Source organism: Pygoscelis adeliae, unplaced genomic scaffold (genome assembly GCF_000699105.1).
Source record: "Pygoscelis adeliae isolate BGI_AS28 unplaced genomic scaffold, ASM69910v1 Scaffold242, whole genome shotgun sequence".
NCBI lineage: Eukaryota > Metazoa > Chordata > Aves > Sphenisciformes > Spheniscidae > Pygoscelis > Pygoscelis adeliae.
Genome location: NW_008824369.1, coordinates 1,955,924 through 1,971,634, shown reverse-complemented (window position 1 = coordinate 1,971,634; position 15,711 = coordinate 1,955,924). Strand labels below are relative to the sequence as shown.

The following is a 15,711-nucleotide window of genomic DNA, read 5'->3' as shown; positions in this document are numbered from 1 at the left end:
AAGGGAATGGAAATCAGGATTTGCTAAGGACAAAGGTTACTCTTAAAACAGGTTTGCCTGCCTCAAGCACAACAGATTTCTCCTCTCTGGAAACATTCTGCCAGCCAGCCAAAACTCAGAATAGCTTATATGTAAAATATTAATTTATCTGTAAATTAATTGGAACATTTTACATAACAGAATGTGTCAAGACAGAAACTGTTCTTCATTATTAACCCCACCACAATCAGCAAAATGTTTTTTTCCTTAAAACAAGAGAGACACAAATAATACATTGTTCACAGGTGATTGAAAATAAACTCTTCAAGTAGTTTCAGAAATGCAATTAAAAAAAAGAGAGAATAAATTAAATATGCCAATAGACTGATGCATATCTTGTCATTAAAAAGTGTCTCACTGTTAAAAAAAAATTAAAAAAATAGCAAGAGTGATTTTCTTTCCTATATTTGAAAGCTAACAAGTTTAATGATGCAATATTTTCCTGCTAATAATCAATGTGTGCCAAAAGAAGAGCCAAGATAGCACAGGCCACTGGTAATGAAAAAAATCTTATCTTTAGGTCACCAGTTAAATCACTGACAAGCTCAATACATGCTTAACAGACTGTAACAACTGATACGGCTTCTGTCTATTTGGGGCTGTAAACCACACTCCTCGTCATGATACCGAACTGCTCAGTTGGTGGTCTTGATCCTTTTCCTTTGCCCTAAGCAACCAGAAACACTGATCAACACAAAGCAAAGGGGCCAAAAACGAAGCAAGATTGTGAGTGTTCGCGGTCAGGTCACATCAGTTGTGGCCTCTGCTATCACTGTGGTCTTCTGTCCCCTTATAGCAAAGCCTGAACTGAAGTTCTATAATGCAAGTTTTTGAATAATTTATGTTTATACTCAAAATCTTTTGATCCTGAATATGGATTTCTTTTCTGAACAACAAATTTATACTTGTAAAGCTGGATGTAATACATTTGTTCTATATGGTCTTAAGCTATTTTAACAGAGACTTCTTGCCTTCTGCAAGTTGTACAGCTCACTTTGAAGTTCTAGAATAGTCAGTAACTAGGGGAAAAAAAATAAAATCAAGCCGTATTTGTCTGTGACAAATTTGAAATATTGCAGTTATGTAATCTCGTTGCCAGATTTTCTAACTGCCTAAGCTGAAAGAAAGGCTAATGAGAAAAAGGTTTCTCATCCAAAGTACTGTCAACTTTAAAAATCATCTGTAACTGCAGGAACATCTTAAACCTTTAATAATCTTGGGAGATTAACTTTTCCGTACATGAAAATCAGGCTTTATCTCCATGGAACTGCTTTCTTTGTAGGAGTATGAATTTGTAAGGTTTTAAATGGACATTGCTGACTTTATAGACCACTGCAGGGCTAAACAGACAAGATACTGCAAAAAACATAGCAGATCCATCTGTCCGAGGCTTACTTGGACAGACTGTTTGTTTAAAACAAAACAAAACAAGCCCCCCCAAAATCCCACTCTCACACCGTCTCTCCATGAGACAGATCTTCATGCCGTACCTCTTTGATCTGCAAAGTCTTTTCAATATTTGTTTCAAGCTTTGTTCTATTTTACTTCTTTCGGAATAGTTTTCTAAGCGTATGCCTCCTCGGAGGCCATCTGTCAGCTATGGGGCCACAAATATTGATGCTACACAGGCCTTTGGAATAGCATGCCTGGGAGCAAGAGAAAAGGAAGTAGAACAGCCATCGCATTTAAGGCACACGTTTGAAAAAAGACAACTTGGATAGGTCACAATTGTACTACATGAGGATGGCTTGCTGATTTATTTGATATTTAGCTTGCGGAAGAAAGAGGAAGGGAGAAACAAGGGGGTGAGATAATGTTTAGCCAAAAAAGCTCATCTATTATCAGGGCATCTACAGATGTCCTTGATTTTAAAGCATTCCTACAACATTTAAACTTTTGGTTCTGGTGGGGAGGTAAAAAGGTCAACTACTGCAAAATCAGTCTGATCTTTGTCTAAAGATAAAAAAGCTAGTAGTGCTCTTGATCTATAGGTGAATTGTTCTTTAATAGTTAGAAAATAAATTTGAGTTTTTTCCTGGCCACTTGTGTGCTCCTGTGTATAACCTAACATTAACGATAATCCAGCGACTTATATCCACCTAAAAAGTAAGCATCAACAGTTCAACCAGCACCAACAGCATGCCCAATCCAGCAACAAACTCTTGAACACCTCCTGTCCCAAAACTTTACCTAAACCATGGCCCAGTGATTAATATCCACCCAAGTAAAGTGTTCTCCTAGGTCAATGGCTGCCCTCATCCAACTGTGAGCTTCCCATGCCCAGTAATGTACTTCAAGCCATCTATTCTGAAACCTAATCTAAACACACTTTAAAAAAAACAATCTAGTTGTGACTATAGCCTACAGACCCATACTGGGTGTTTTCGGCCACAAAATAAAACTGAATTCTAGGGCCCTTCTCAGAACCAGCACATATTCTAACTCTATGAGCCTTCAGCCAAAGTTATGAAGAAACGTAATTCTCCAGGCTTTGCTGTCCCAAATTGTAAACCAGCTCCAAACTTAATTCTGGTATTGATCATACACAGTATGTACAGTGAGAGATGCACAACCTTGGACTAGCCACGAGCCATTACTCCCCACTGGTACACCCCACTGCCAGTGAACAAGCCTTACAAGATGTAGCAATAAGGCCAACTCCTAAGTTTCTTACCTGAAGTAATATCCTTTCCTGTTATGTCAGCCAAACTCAGATATTAACCGGATTTCTGCAGATCACACTTATGTAGGAGCTAGTATTTGCCTTAGAAACACCAGTTTGCAAGATGCAACAGTACATTCAGCTCTTCTGGCACCACTGCTGCCCTACACTTTAACCTCAACTTTAGTCCCACCCTAACCCTAGCACTACCCTGTCTTCCAGTTCCATAAAAGAAATAACCTATAAGACCCTAGTCTCTGTTGCTGCTAATCTTAATTACAGCCCTGTGGATTTGCAGGTTTCAATATTAAACCGAGATCTTCAAACTGTTGTCTGGAAATAGATGTAGCACCTAACAACGATGAACTGTGTCTGGCAAAGCAGAAATACCAATATTTTGACTGACAAATTCATAGATCTTTCAGCCTTCACAGTAACTTCTAAATATTAACTAACCACCAGAACAGTGCCATAGGGATAGATCTTTGCAGAACAGTTTTATGACTAAACACAGAATCCAAGTATTCCCTCATGCTTTTTTCATTCTAACAGAGTGAATCTGATTAATTTGAAGTTATATGTATATCTAAATGTTTAACTATTCTAGTTCTATATAATTTTTGAAACATTGCTATACACACACACACACGTACAGATGAAAAATAAGCAACGCCCAAACAAAACTAGTAGTATCGTACAAGTTCTTAACTCTTACAAATAAGATTTTAATGATTTATTCTTCTGGAGAAGTTGCCTTTATCTGTTTTAAACAGACTAAACCCAAAGTAATTTCAGCTATGGAAAAAGATGAGGAGACAGACAGAGGGTACAGTCAAGGTCATACAACACCAAATAATTTCAAACTCTACCAATCTTTGTGGATGAGCTCTTAGTTAAGGATTTCTGTGGTTTAAACCTAACAGCAAGACAAATAATTATGGTTGTGTTTAGACAAAGTGTCTTATCAATACTAAAAATCAGAAACACAACAAAATATTAAGCTCATAGTTTACCTTTTCTTTAAGGTGCTGAGAACATGGTATTGCCATTATTGTCACCAAAACTTTCATTAGCTGCAAGCTGATTTCTTTACAGTCTTCCTGGCATACATCAATCAATGCTTGTACACAACAAAGCAACTGCTCCATATAAAAGACCTATTTTTTTAATAAAAGCATAAATTGATTATGTTTTGTTAGAAAATATAACATTCTCTTTAAGGGAGAGATATGGGAAATTACATTAATAAAATCTGAGCACTGTGTAATCCCCCAAGTTGGTAACATATTGATAATTTCATGCTAGTTCTTTTGATTACCTACATTCTACTTTTTATAGAACACAATATAATCTTCCTCCCACACTGTTTGTTTGTATTTACCTTGTCCTATTAACAAAATAAATGACCCTGCTCTTAATCACACAATTGTTCCACTGTGAATAAAAACATCAAAGCATTTTGGAAAGCTTACCGATAGTACTTTCTCATTCCGAAGTGCAATTTGTTAATTAATAACATATTTGTTACAACTTTTTCAAATATTATTCCATGTTTGACTATTTTGAATGGAACAATAATGGTTAAATATATAAACCAAGAAAACCTGAGCATCTGCTTTTATCTCAGCCAATTTATCTCATTTGATGCAATATAATTCATGTTATCTTGACCCAACTGATAACCAGTTGCATTCAATATTGTTGTCAGTTAGTTTGCAATCACTTCTATGATAAAGTGCATCAGATATTCCATGAAGCTGTCAGATTACATTCAACAAACAGAAGAGGCCATGGTTACAAATTTACTTCCAAAAAATAAATCAAGTCTAGGAATAGGTTAGCTCTAAGTGTTATTAATCTCATGGACATGGTCAATCCTTAGCTAAACAGTGTCTATGCAGCATTCGCTGTCTAAAATAGAGAAAGACTGTTTTCCAAGACCAAAGGCTAGAACAATTCTGCCAAACGCTTCAGCTGCAGATGAATGTGTCTATTGTACCTAATGCCACAAGTGGTAAGCTTAAGACCTCATAGCAATTTTGCAGATATACTTCAGGGAATTGTTATTTGAACAATCAGGTTATAGTGCTTCCAGTTATACGAGTTCCTAATCATCACAGGCTTCATGGAGATTAAGGTTAATTCCTGCATCACTGGTACATATTCCATTAGGGAAGAAACCTAATGAGGGAAGAACTTCAAACGTATATCTTACATTGGCTCAAAAAGACAATTACGCTAGATTCAGTCTACACACATGAATAACTGTTTTAAAGGGAAGTCTGCATCTGACATGAAGTCAGAGTTTTCTGAAGGCACAGCACTGGCCCTTTTTTGGTCATCTTAAAAGCAGAGGCCTAATACACTTTTGGTGGAATGAAAGCTGGGATTTCATTTGTGGGGGAAATTGTAGGGATTCTTCTTGTGCATCTCTAATGATCTATTTCCACATCTGAGCAACTGAAGAGAAAAAAAAAAATCCTGGAAGTTAAAAACCTCCGTTCCACATTGAACAGAATCTCTCACCTCCTTGTATAGTAATTGATGAATATTCTTCAAATGCTAAAATGAAAAGGGTCTTCAGGCTCAGCCATTACTTAAGGGTACACTTGGGAGTAAATTTCTAATTTATAAAAGTCTTCCTCCTAGATTGTCACTTAAAGAGAAGCAACCAGGTCCAACAGTTTACAAAGCATGCTCCTAAATGTACACGTAAGAGTACTGGTACTTTCCTTTTAAAATGAAAAACAATAATAATACAAAACAAAATTAAGATGACGATATTAAGAAGGAATCTTTCTTGGGAAACCTGACATGCCAATTACAATGGACTGTGAAAAGTTTTCGGTCATTTTTACTGATGAGGATTGAAATATATGATCTTGTTTGGGTTGTGAACACAAGGCATTTCAAAACACGGGCTAAATTCTGCCTCTGGATCAGCCAAGGTAGTCCTCTATTAGTACAGTACTAAACAGCTGCTTCTTTCCCTGTCATGCCTTTTCATTCTCCTCCCGCTATCTGAAGCCTTTTACAGCAGTTCTCAAACTTGAACCCACATCTGCTGAGAGGATGGACTGCTAGCAAGTTTTTGGGAACAGCAGATTTGGCCAGGAGACCACAACATGGCCCAGGGAGTACAGGGAAGCTCCTGTTTTGTCTCAGACACACGTCCACAACTACATCCTGAGATAGGGTGGGGTAGGTGTGCAAGGGAGCATTTAGGGAGAACAAGGGGAAAAATAAGTTGGAGAGCCACCAGTCTAAAACTGTAGTCTGTTGTGTACTTTCCAGTTATCCTTACCTCTTCAGATCGCTGACAAACTCCAGCTTGTGCCAGTGTGTTGCCAAGATCGGTTAAATGGGGCTGTAAGATTTCTTTTGGGCTACCTCGAATCACTGCAGTTAGAACCATTATACAAGACGGCTTAGGTGTCTTCCCAAAGGCTGATGTGATTAATCTCAATGACACCTTAGGGCTGACAAACGTTCCAATCAATTCTGCTGCTTTCACACACTAAAACAGAACAGGAGTAACTTGAGGATTTTCCTGAAAACACAAAGACCATTCGACATATCATGGGCTTTTTCTTTTTATGATTCCAGCTGTTATTTTAAATGCTTCAGCAGCTGCCTTGTAGGCCTCTTCCACTTGCTCAGTAATGATTATATGCATGAAGAAATTCTTCTTGACGTGTTCAGTAAGCACATAACAAGGCATGCAAGCACTCTTCTCAGCATCAGACAAACTTCCACGAGAAAGTAATGCACAGAAATGAGGACTACAGCTTCCAGTGTAATGAAGTCTCTAGCTTAGAATAACCAGATGTTGCAGATTTAGTGGTTTAGCATTTTGTCCTCCAAATGCTGTTCTGAGGAACGCCCTCAATGCACCCACCACCCGTCTATTAAAAGCAACAACAATAAAACCCTGGAAGAGGAATTTTTTTGTTATTATACTATATTTTGACACTGACATTACAGATCTGGTTTAGTGTGAAAGCACTGCCATGGGGGAACTGCCCACTGCTTTCAATCTCTTACTTCTTTAACTGAAAAGGCTTAAATTACTATGTATTCCACACGATACTCATGCTCTTTGATCCTGTCTCTGCCTTGCAGACATATAGGTATGTTGTATTCCACATGAAATACCATCACACCAGAACTTACTCCCTGACTGATGCCCAATATTTACAGTCAGGTGCATGAATACAGATATAGTCAATTACTGCGCCATTACCTGTGCAACAGGAACATTTCTTCCTGACCCATTTATTTAATGGTTGGCTCATTTCCCCAAACGTGAAAGCTTATTTCCCCTTTGTATATAATTTTTAGTCCAGTGATTTAGCCATGGATTTTTAATTGCACCTAATTAATACTTGAATCATTCTAGTTTTTTGTAGTCTCAATGGAAGCATGTAACCATGAATTCTATAGTTTAAATCTGCACTATATATAACTGTTTCTTTTGCAAGGGTGAAGACTCAAAACAGTTATGACATATTCTATGTAGATGTGAACCCTGTCCTCCTCCATATTTGCCATAGAGAAAGAAAAAGACTCTTAGTGCTCTGAAAACTGGAAAAGGACAGTACAATTAAACAGTTCAAAAATACAAATTGATGCATTTGTATGGATCAATTTATCTACTCATTTTAACAGGGGAAAAAGAAAAAAAAGAAAAAAAAAGAAAAAAGGATAAGAGACCATCTGGTCTTTTACTCTTATACATCTCATTTGGTATTATTAGGCTGGAGGAAGACATGCACATTTTCCAAGTTGATGGCTGCTCTGAAATGGGTTCTACAGTGACAAACGATAGAGGAGATAATCACAGTGTCCTGCGAAGCAGCATCACTAAGGAGATAAAAGGTATTCACAAACAAAAGTTGCTGAATCTTAAATTTTGGCACAAGGAAGAATAAAATTAAATACAGAAACCATCGCCTAATTGGGAATAAATCTCTGGAAGCACCTGCGAGATTAGTGGTAGAATTCTAAGAAAGAGACAAGTATGGTCAAAAAAAGGAAAGGGAAAACTATGTGCTGCTTAAACACATACTTTTGCATTTATATTTACAGCAGCAAGCACTAGATGAGAAATTTGATCAGGACAGCAGGACCATGTGGGTTTATTCTTGCAATTATTTAAGTTTTCTTATATATTTTATACAAGTACTAAGGAACTTGAAAAGCTGATACCCACAGTGGCACATCTCCTGCTTCAACCTTGGGGCACTGATTTCCTAAGGCACATATAGCCCATATAGCCCTTTTTGAAACAACAAGATGGCTTCCAACAGTATTCCAGGTTTACTTCTCTCTACTACTGATCAGTGCGTGACTGGCTTATCTTAGGAGCTCAGTCTCAGTGAAAGGCAATATGGTTAGAGATCAGATGCTGATTCTGAAAGGGAAAGTGGAAGGGGTGGAATAGGTAGAAGGGGATAACAGTAAGAATTGGGGGAAGGGAAGGAACAATTCAGAAAAAATTAAAGGAGAGAGGCAACAATTAGTACTGAGAAAGACTAAAGACAACAAGAAACTGCAGGAAAAAAAATAAGAAAAAGGACCATTTCAGAAATGGATTTCACAGTCTATATAGCTCAACTGATAGCAGGAACCTAAAGAAAAGCCTGATTTAGGAAATCAGCTTTTCTGACATTGGTTGGACTGCTTGCGTTGAGTAAGCAGAACACATTCTTCCAATTTCCCAAAGCAATAAAATTTGCAGCTTTAAAGTAAGTTACGTGGATTTTTTTTTTGTTATACATATGTTCTCTTGCTTGTGTAGAAATATGAACAGAAGATTTTCTCTTAAAATGGTAAAAATGTTTTTATCACCTGTCTATCCTCTGCTAAATTTATCTAATGTCTTCAACTACATGTGTTTATTGATGCTGTTGATTAAAGTGTTGACAGCATCAACTGTTAGGAAAAAGGATACTAGTTATTCCGCACAAAAAACAAAACAAAAAAAAGACACTTTACAAGCATTAAGTCAAGTATTCAAACACTGAATATGGGTATCACGTGGAATAAACATACCTCAACATTTGGTTGGAATTACAGTTGGATTATGCAGCAGGGGGAGATAAGTGAAATTAACTTGAAAGGGCATGACCTGCACATTTTTTTTAAATGGAATTTGTTGCCCCAAGGCTTTTATACTATAATCCACTGCTTATGATTTTTAAAGAGATCATTATCAATGCTTCATAGGGTTGGCATATCAACTAAAGAGTATTTAAATAACTTTATTATTGGTCTTCATACTAGTAATACAAGAATACGTTTATTTTAACACAGTATGTATGTATAATGTTCACATGTTTTTAACATCCATTAAAACCTGAGCCTGATCCTTCAGTCATGGGCAATTTCCAGTCACCTAAGGTAAGGTCAACCCTCAGAAGACTGACTCAAGACTATAAAGGATAGGATCTTTATTCAGTGTACAGTAGATACTTTAACAGAGTAAACTTACATTTTTAACCACATCACTTTCTTCATCCAAGCATGCTTGGTACAAAGTTCTAAGCAGTAGCTCCATGTGTTGTGTTATGTGATCCTCTGCATGTAGCAATAATGTATACAGAAGCTGGGATGCTTTTATTCTTGTGCTTTCGACCCAGTCCGTTATGTCATGACAGAGACCTGGAAGAATTTTGGAGAGGTTTCTTGATACAAGTTCCCGACAACCTAGTCCCGGTCGAGTCACTAGAAGAAAACAAATGAACAAACAAACAAACAAACAAGGGAAAAAGAAAAAGAAATATCAAAGGAAAAGTCAACGCACATTAATCCTTAGAAAAGTTTAACATCTCCGAGATAAGAGCTATGAGTGTCTGCTTCAGCAAGGAACAAAATATTCCAAATGCTGCTGAGGAATTTACCTGTGCAAGCTGCATTTCTTTAATATATATTGCAGAATTTAAACTCCACACAGCCCTCTGAAAAGTTATGTATTTATTACTGGATGGTGATTTAGATTGCATGTTTTAAAATGTTTACAGAAGGGGAAGAGAAAGAGAACTTAAATGATATGGGACATTACCCACTTTGGAAAACACAGCTTAATAATTTCCTTTTAGTTTTTATAGCAACACAAATCCCACTAAAAAAATAAACTGAAACACACAGAAATAAAACAGAAGAAAGACTTTTGCATGCAAACGCTGTGGTATCACTGAGTTAAATGTAATTTGGAGGGGGAAAGAAAGGTAGAAGTCACAAACAGTGCAGGGGACATGAACTGCAGCAAAACAGACAATGTCGATTGTGCCCCCTAAAGGAAAAGGTTAAAAGTATATCTAGCAAATTAAAAGCAGAAAGGGTACTATGACTTGTACAAGTGCTGTGTAATAGATCAAGCCAACAAAATTGATATTATTTTAAAAATCACAGCTATTACACAATCTCTTTGCAAAGGCCTTTTCAGGAAAAGTGGCTCACTCTGATAAATCTCTTCAATCTCTGATTTTTATATTAAATAACACACTTCAAAGTGAAGTGAAAGATTATACAGGAGTTGGGGGAATCTTTCCTTCCCCCCCAGATTAAATTCCGTTTGTAAAAAATTTCATGGAAAGTAGGTTTTTGTTGTTGTTATTTTTTGTTTTTAAACAAAACCCCCCGAAGTGTTACAAATACATATTCCCTACCTCAATAGAGGAGGCGGATTTCTAGAGAACTAATAAACTTAACTTCCCCAACAAATGCTCACTGTCCTGTCTGGTAATTATCAAATTTACATCTTAGCTCATTTATAAATCACTGAGACTCAGAGAAGCAATTTGACCAATATCACAAGCGACTATCAAGCCTCCACATGTGTACTTTACACAAAGCTAAGACAGTGCTTCCCAAAGAACTGCAATAAACCTTTTTAGTGACTTTTTCTACAGGAGGATTTTTTTTTCCTTTATACTGTACATGCTTATACAGACAAAATCTGAAAAGTTGTTCTCTAAGAACCACCAATTTATTATTGCCACTCACAACGTTCACATACTGTTTTGAGAAGGAAGCGTTATTCATTATGAGGTATCAAAAAACACTGAATGTGCGAGTACATTTTTTATTTCTGGTACAGAGTCCTCCTGTAAATGCTTAGAAAGGAAATGACGGAGTTGTCCCAGCATATTTTCCCGCATTGGTCTGTGTAACTACAAATGCTAAAAGGAAAACACTCTAAAGTAAATGGCCTGAAGAATACAAAAGGCTTACAGAAATGCCTATGAAATACCTAGAGTAGGGAAAAAAAATAAAAATTCAAGCATCAGGACATGAATTGTTGCTTCTTTTGTCAATGGAGGATAACATTTTGGATTATGAAAACTGACAATGAATAGCAAAAGGTCAAATAAAGAAATCAACTTGAAACAGCAAATACAGACTGGCATCCTATTCCACCTGAGGCAGAATTTTGTTTAAAGAATTTGGACCATTCTTTATCAGTAGTTCCTTCATTTCAGATGTTCAAATGCAGGCATTTATCCCTGTAGCTACTCCTGTCAAAAAGGTCCCTGCTATAAACTGTCTGCACCTGTATCCTAAGGCAATGACTGCTGTTGCTCAATGGAAAGCTATTCAGCTGGTTGGATGACACCAGGTATGAGGTCTAACTCTACTCTTCCTCTGACCTGCAATATCTGTCATCCCGAGACCAAAGCACAGCGGGGCTCATATGTCAGGTTTGTTAGCTTGACAGCTGGACTAAGACAGTTAAGTAAAATGTACTATAAACTCACGGTTATAAAAAGATATTCCAGGACATTGAAGAAGTCAGAAGCAGGAGCAACAAAGTGTTAAAATACATCATTATCATACTATAAAAAAATACAAATGTGCGTGGAGGGGAAAGATGGGGGAAGGACAGACATAATAACAACTCATTCATATACGGTCTGTGGTAAGACACCACAAATTATTACTTGAAACGAAGGTATACCAGTGTCTTTGACAAAGTTTTGTATCTGTAAGATTAAGTAGACGATCACCCTTTCCTCTAATTTTTTTTCTTTTTTGTCACATAAAACCTGGCCGTTAATAGGACACACAATTTGGAAGTAAAGGTAAGCAGCAGGAAATTATATCTTACAGTCACCATTAACTTGGGACTCAAGTGTGTACATGTGTCACATTCAAGCCTTAACTGCATATTTCCACCAAGCAAGATGCATTTAAAATCAATTAAATGCAGGGCTGGAGTGTTGCTCAAATTTGTGAAGCATATTTATTACGCTAAGAAGATTATCTCAGAAAGTTTATATCATTTAATTTATGAAGTAATTGATAGATGTCCCTTTCTAAAAAAAAAAAAAGACTCCACACACACAAAACCTAACACACACCTAGAGAAAACAGAAAAGGTAACAGCATTAGCAATATAAACGATAACAACTGTTTCAAGGACTAGCACATGAAGCCTTTGACGACCTTTACTATATCACGGTCATTACAAACTAAGTGATTGGAGCTTAGACACTCAATTTTGCCAGTTTACATACATTAAAAAAATTCTCTGACTGCCAAAAAAAAAAATGTTTCTGCCATCACTAGCAGAAGTAACAGCATTCTTTACCATTTACAAACCCCTGAGGTAACGTTATACATAAAATAAGGAGGAAAAAAAAAAAAGGAATTGGAAAGGATAACAGATCAACTTGACTGTCTTCAAAGCTAAACAGTTCTGTCAAACCAGTCACCATTATGAAGTGCTTCCCCTTTCACTCAAGCATTACTGAGTAAAGCAACTTTAAAAGAAAAAAAAAAAAAAAGTCTAATTTCAAAGGAGAAAGGACTCCGGAACCCACTGTCATGGAAAGGATTTTGCTGCTGGGTATTCTGTGATGTGATTGTCACGTAGGCACAAGTCAAGCATGAACCTGTTCTTTCACACCAAAAGAGTTTTTGTATGAGTATAGAGATCAATAAATGACCCATTTAAACCCTCTCTCTCACCAACACCCATATGCATATTTTTAAACATTAACTTTATGAACCTGAGAGAGGAAACAAGCTTCAAGCTACTGCAAACATATCGTTTTAAAGCTACCTATAAATCATACGGTACAAAAAAGTAATCTACCCATGCTGCATATCTTGGGTTTTTGTATATAATAAAGGAAGCTATTGTTTCTGTTCCCACGTTCTTCATGTACGCTGGCAGATTTTAGTTAGCATCCCAGCATCTCACAAAGAAGTCTGAAATCATTTCACTGCAAATTTTTCTTCCACGCCAATTCTGTGGATCATTAATGCTGTGTCTAGTTCTCATTATTCAAGGATTCAGCTCAGAGGTTCTTTCACCCTGCCTTCCTTTCCGGTCATCTCTATGCCCGTTCTTCACCTGGCTGCTGGCCCACATAGAACTTTCTGCTGCTTCTGCATCACTGCTTTATCTCTTTTTCACCATAGGCATTTTCATTTACTCTTTCTCCAAAATGCATTTTGGGATTAATGGAAAAACTGAATGTAGTTACTGAACAAGCGTTTTTTAAAACTTCAATTTAACATAAATAATTTTATCTACATATATGCTATATATTATATTTTTATATATATAAGCTACCCCTACACGTTAACTAATATTACATCTTGTAATGAATATTACACATCCTGCTCTGCTGTCATTACTGCACTGCAGGTCTCAGGGATTATTCAGGAAGTAAAAACCACTTTCAGCGCAACACTTACCGCCTTTGGGATAATGAGATGGTGAAACACTAAAATCCATCTTATCCTTCAGGTCTTCTTCATTCTCTTTCTCCCACTGCAAGCCTATCTTTTCCCAGTAAGTCCAAGCCAGTTTCCTAGACATAAAGTAAGAGTTTTATACCACCACGGCCCCAAAAGAAAAGCATTTTAGAAATAAGACTTCCGGAAACTCTGACTTCTTAAATTTAGCTGGAAGGATGGGAAGCTTTTTTTTCAAAAGCACATTAAGTTGAGAGTTTATGCTTCTTTTGTACTCAGTGGACAGAGGTCACCTCTTCCAAAGGATAATTCTGTCTCTGTCTACCTCTCTGTCTTCATCTCTCTCATACTTGCTTGAATGCAGCACAAAAGGACAATATAACACAAGTTACTGAAGATAACGCTATCATTTTGGGTTTAAGAAAAAGAAACAAAAAGTGTTTTTTCTTCTTCCAAGCAACACATCTGTGAACATAGAAACACTTCCATGTACAACAACTATTTAAGGAGGGGAAAAAAAAAAAGAAAAGAAAAAAAGTGTTCTGCTTACGTATTTTCAGGAATTTCATCAGTAAAGCTGCCAAGTAACAAAGGGATCAACTTGTGAAAATAAGAGTATCTATCTCGTAGGTGCAACAACCATTCTCCAATGACAGTTGTTACAGCGTGCCGAACCTACACGGATACAAAAAGACTATTTTAAATATGTCAGGAAAATACCAGAATAATTAAAAAATAGTATTTGCTTTCAGTATATAAGACTTGGTAAAGTGCATCAATAGTCTCAGAAGAAATTACAAGAACCCAAGATTTCCTCACTTGTAGCAAGCATCTTAAGTAACATGTAAGGTATCATGCTCCCTCTTGTGTTCCCACTCTGGCTTAGTTAGTCTTAGACTATTTGCTGCACAAAAGCACATCTCCGAGAGGAAGACACGATTCAGACCTAACTCAGAAAACTCTAAATTCTCATTGTTACTGTCTCTCTGAGAATGTAAGAAACATATGTTTCTCTGGAATTTGAAGCTTTCCAAGCACATCTCCAGAAGACAATTTTCTCTGTTCACTATAAAGGAAGCCTAAGTTAAGTAATGTGAATACACCCACCCCCAAATTAAAATATTTTAGTTATGATTAAGTTGCACATTTTAAAATTACTGCCTCAATTGCATCTTACGAAGGGACCGATACCCTAAGTGTTTGTTAAGTATCTGAAAAGACCACAGAATCAAGTCCCAGGGAGATCTGACAGAAGAATTTAAGACAGAATTGAAGGCACCCATTAAAATAAAAAGGTGCCTACAAACTTCAACAGCCTGCAGAATTAGACAGCAGCTGAATAGGTCACCAAACTTGGTTTTCGATAGCATACAACTGACAAAGGCTGCATGGGACATATTTACATATCTCAACTGAATGAATGAAAGCTGAAAACTGGGGGGAGCAAGGGGAGGGGATGCCAGATAAAACCACCCCGAAACAGATTTAAAATAAATCCAGGAAAAAAAAAAAGAAGAAAAACACACCTTAGGAATCTCATCAAATAATCTCTGTGCCAGATGAGACAGAACATCATCCACAGACTTTCCGTTTCCAAACTGTATCACTGCTCCGGTAGCCTGAATTACATCAACACGAACTCTGTAGTGCTGGTGCGAAATTGTTTGCATTAAGGGTTTTATCAGAGATTCTGACTGCATATGGAAGTGCTCTGTTAGGGCAGAGAGACAGAAACTTCAAATATGCCTTTCTCAGATCTTGAGCAACATGATTTCCATAACACTATGAACAGCTGCCCGATTAACGTCGCTGCATTTATGTAGCATGCAAATTTAACTTTATACTGTATTAGAGCTGAACGCTAGCCCACGTGCGCTCCCCTAGCCCCCTCCTCCCACTGTTACCCACATGCTGTAACTGCTCAGCATCCATCCCTGGCATGGTTCTTCTCCAACAGATACTCCGAGGCCTGCAAAGTACAGCTGTGAGGGCGTGTGCAACTTCCCATCTCTCTTCCTCTCTCCCGGTTGCACCCCTGTAACCTCCTACCGCTCCCAACCTCAGCCCCTGCCTCCCCGGCAAACCGCAGGCTCAGGTCAGCCCACCGCCCCCCGGCTTTGCCCATCCCTAGGCCCCACCTGGCATGGCCTGGGCGCAGGCCGCGGCACACCGGCAACTTTCACGCCTGACCTCGGCATAGTGGTCGAGAAGGGTGGCCTGGAGGACGCGGATAACATCGGTGAGGTAGGGGGCCACGGAGGCCCCGCAGCGCCGCAGGAGGAGGCTCAGGAGCTGGACGAGGC

At 37.7% G+C, this 15,711-nt stretch overlaps 1 protein-coding gene across 1 annotated transcript in view; it reads right to left on the bottom strand.

The window, feature by feature from the left end:
* HEATR2 (HEAT repeat containing 2) overlaps positions 1-15,711 on the bottom strand; it is a 31,734-nt gene that overhangs the window by 14,537 nt on the left and 1,486 nt on the right. Inside the window, exons 2-8 of the mRNA XM_009320060.1 lie at positions 15,547-15,711; positions 14,935-15,119; positions 13,959-14,083; positions 13,409-13,524; positions 9,195-9,427; positions 6,006-6,218; positions 3,715-3,858 (exon numbers count right to left, since the gene is read on the bottom strand). Coding sequence (XP_009318335.1) covers positions 3,715-3,858; positions 6,006-6,218; positions 9,195-9,427; positions 13,409-13,524; positions 13,959-14,083; positions 14,935-15,119; positions 15,547-15,711 — 1,181 coding nt within the window. The remainder of the gene's footprint in view (positions 1-3,714; positions 3,859-6,005; positions 6,219-9,194; positions 9,428-13,408; positions 13,525-13,958; positions 14,084-14,934; positions 15,120-15,546) is intronic.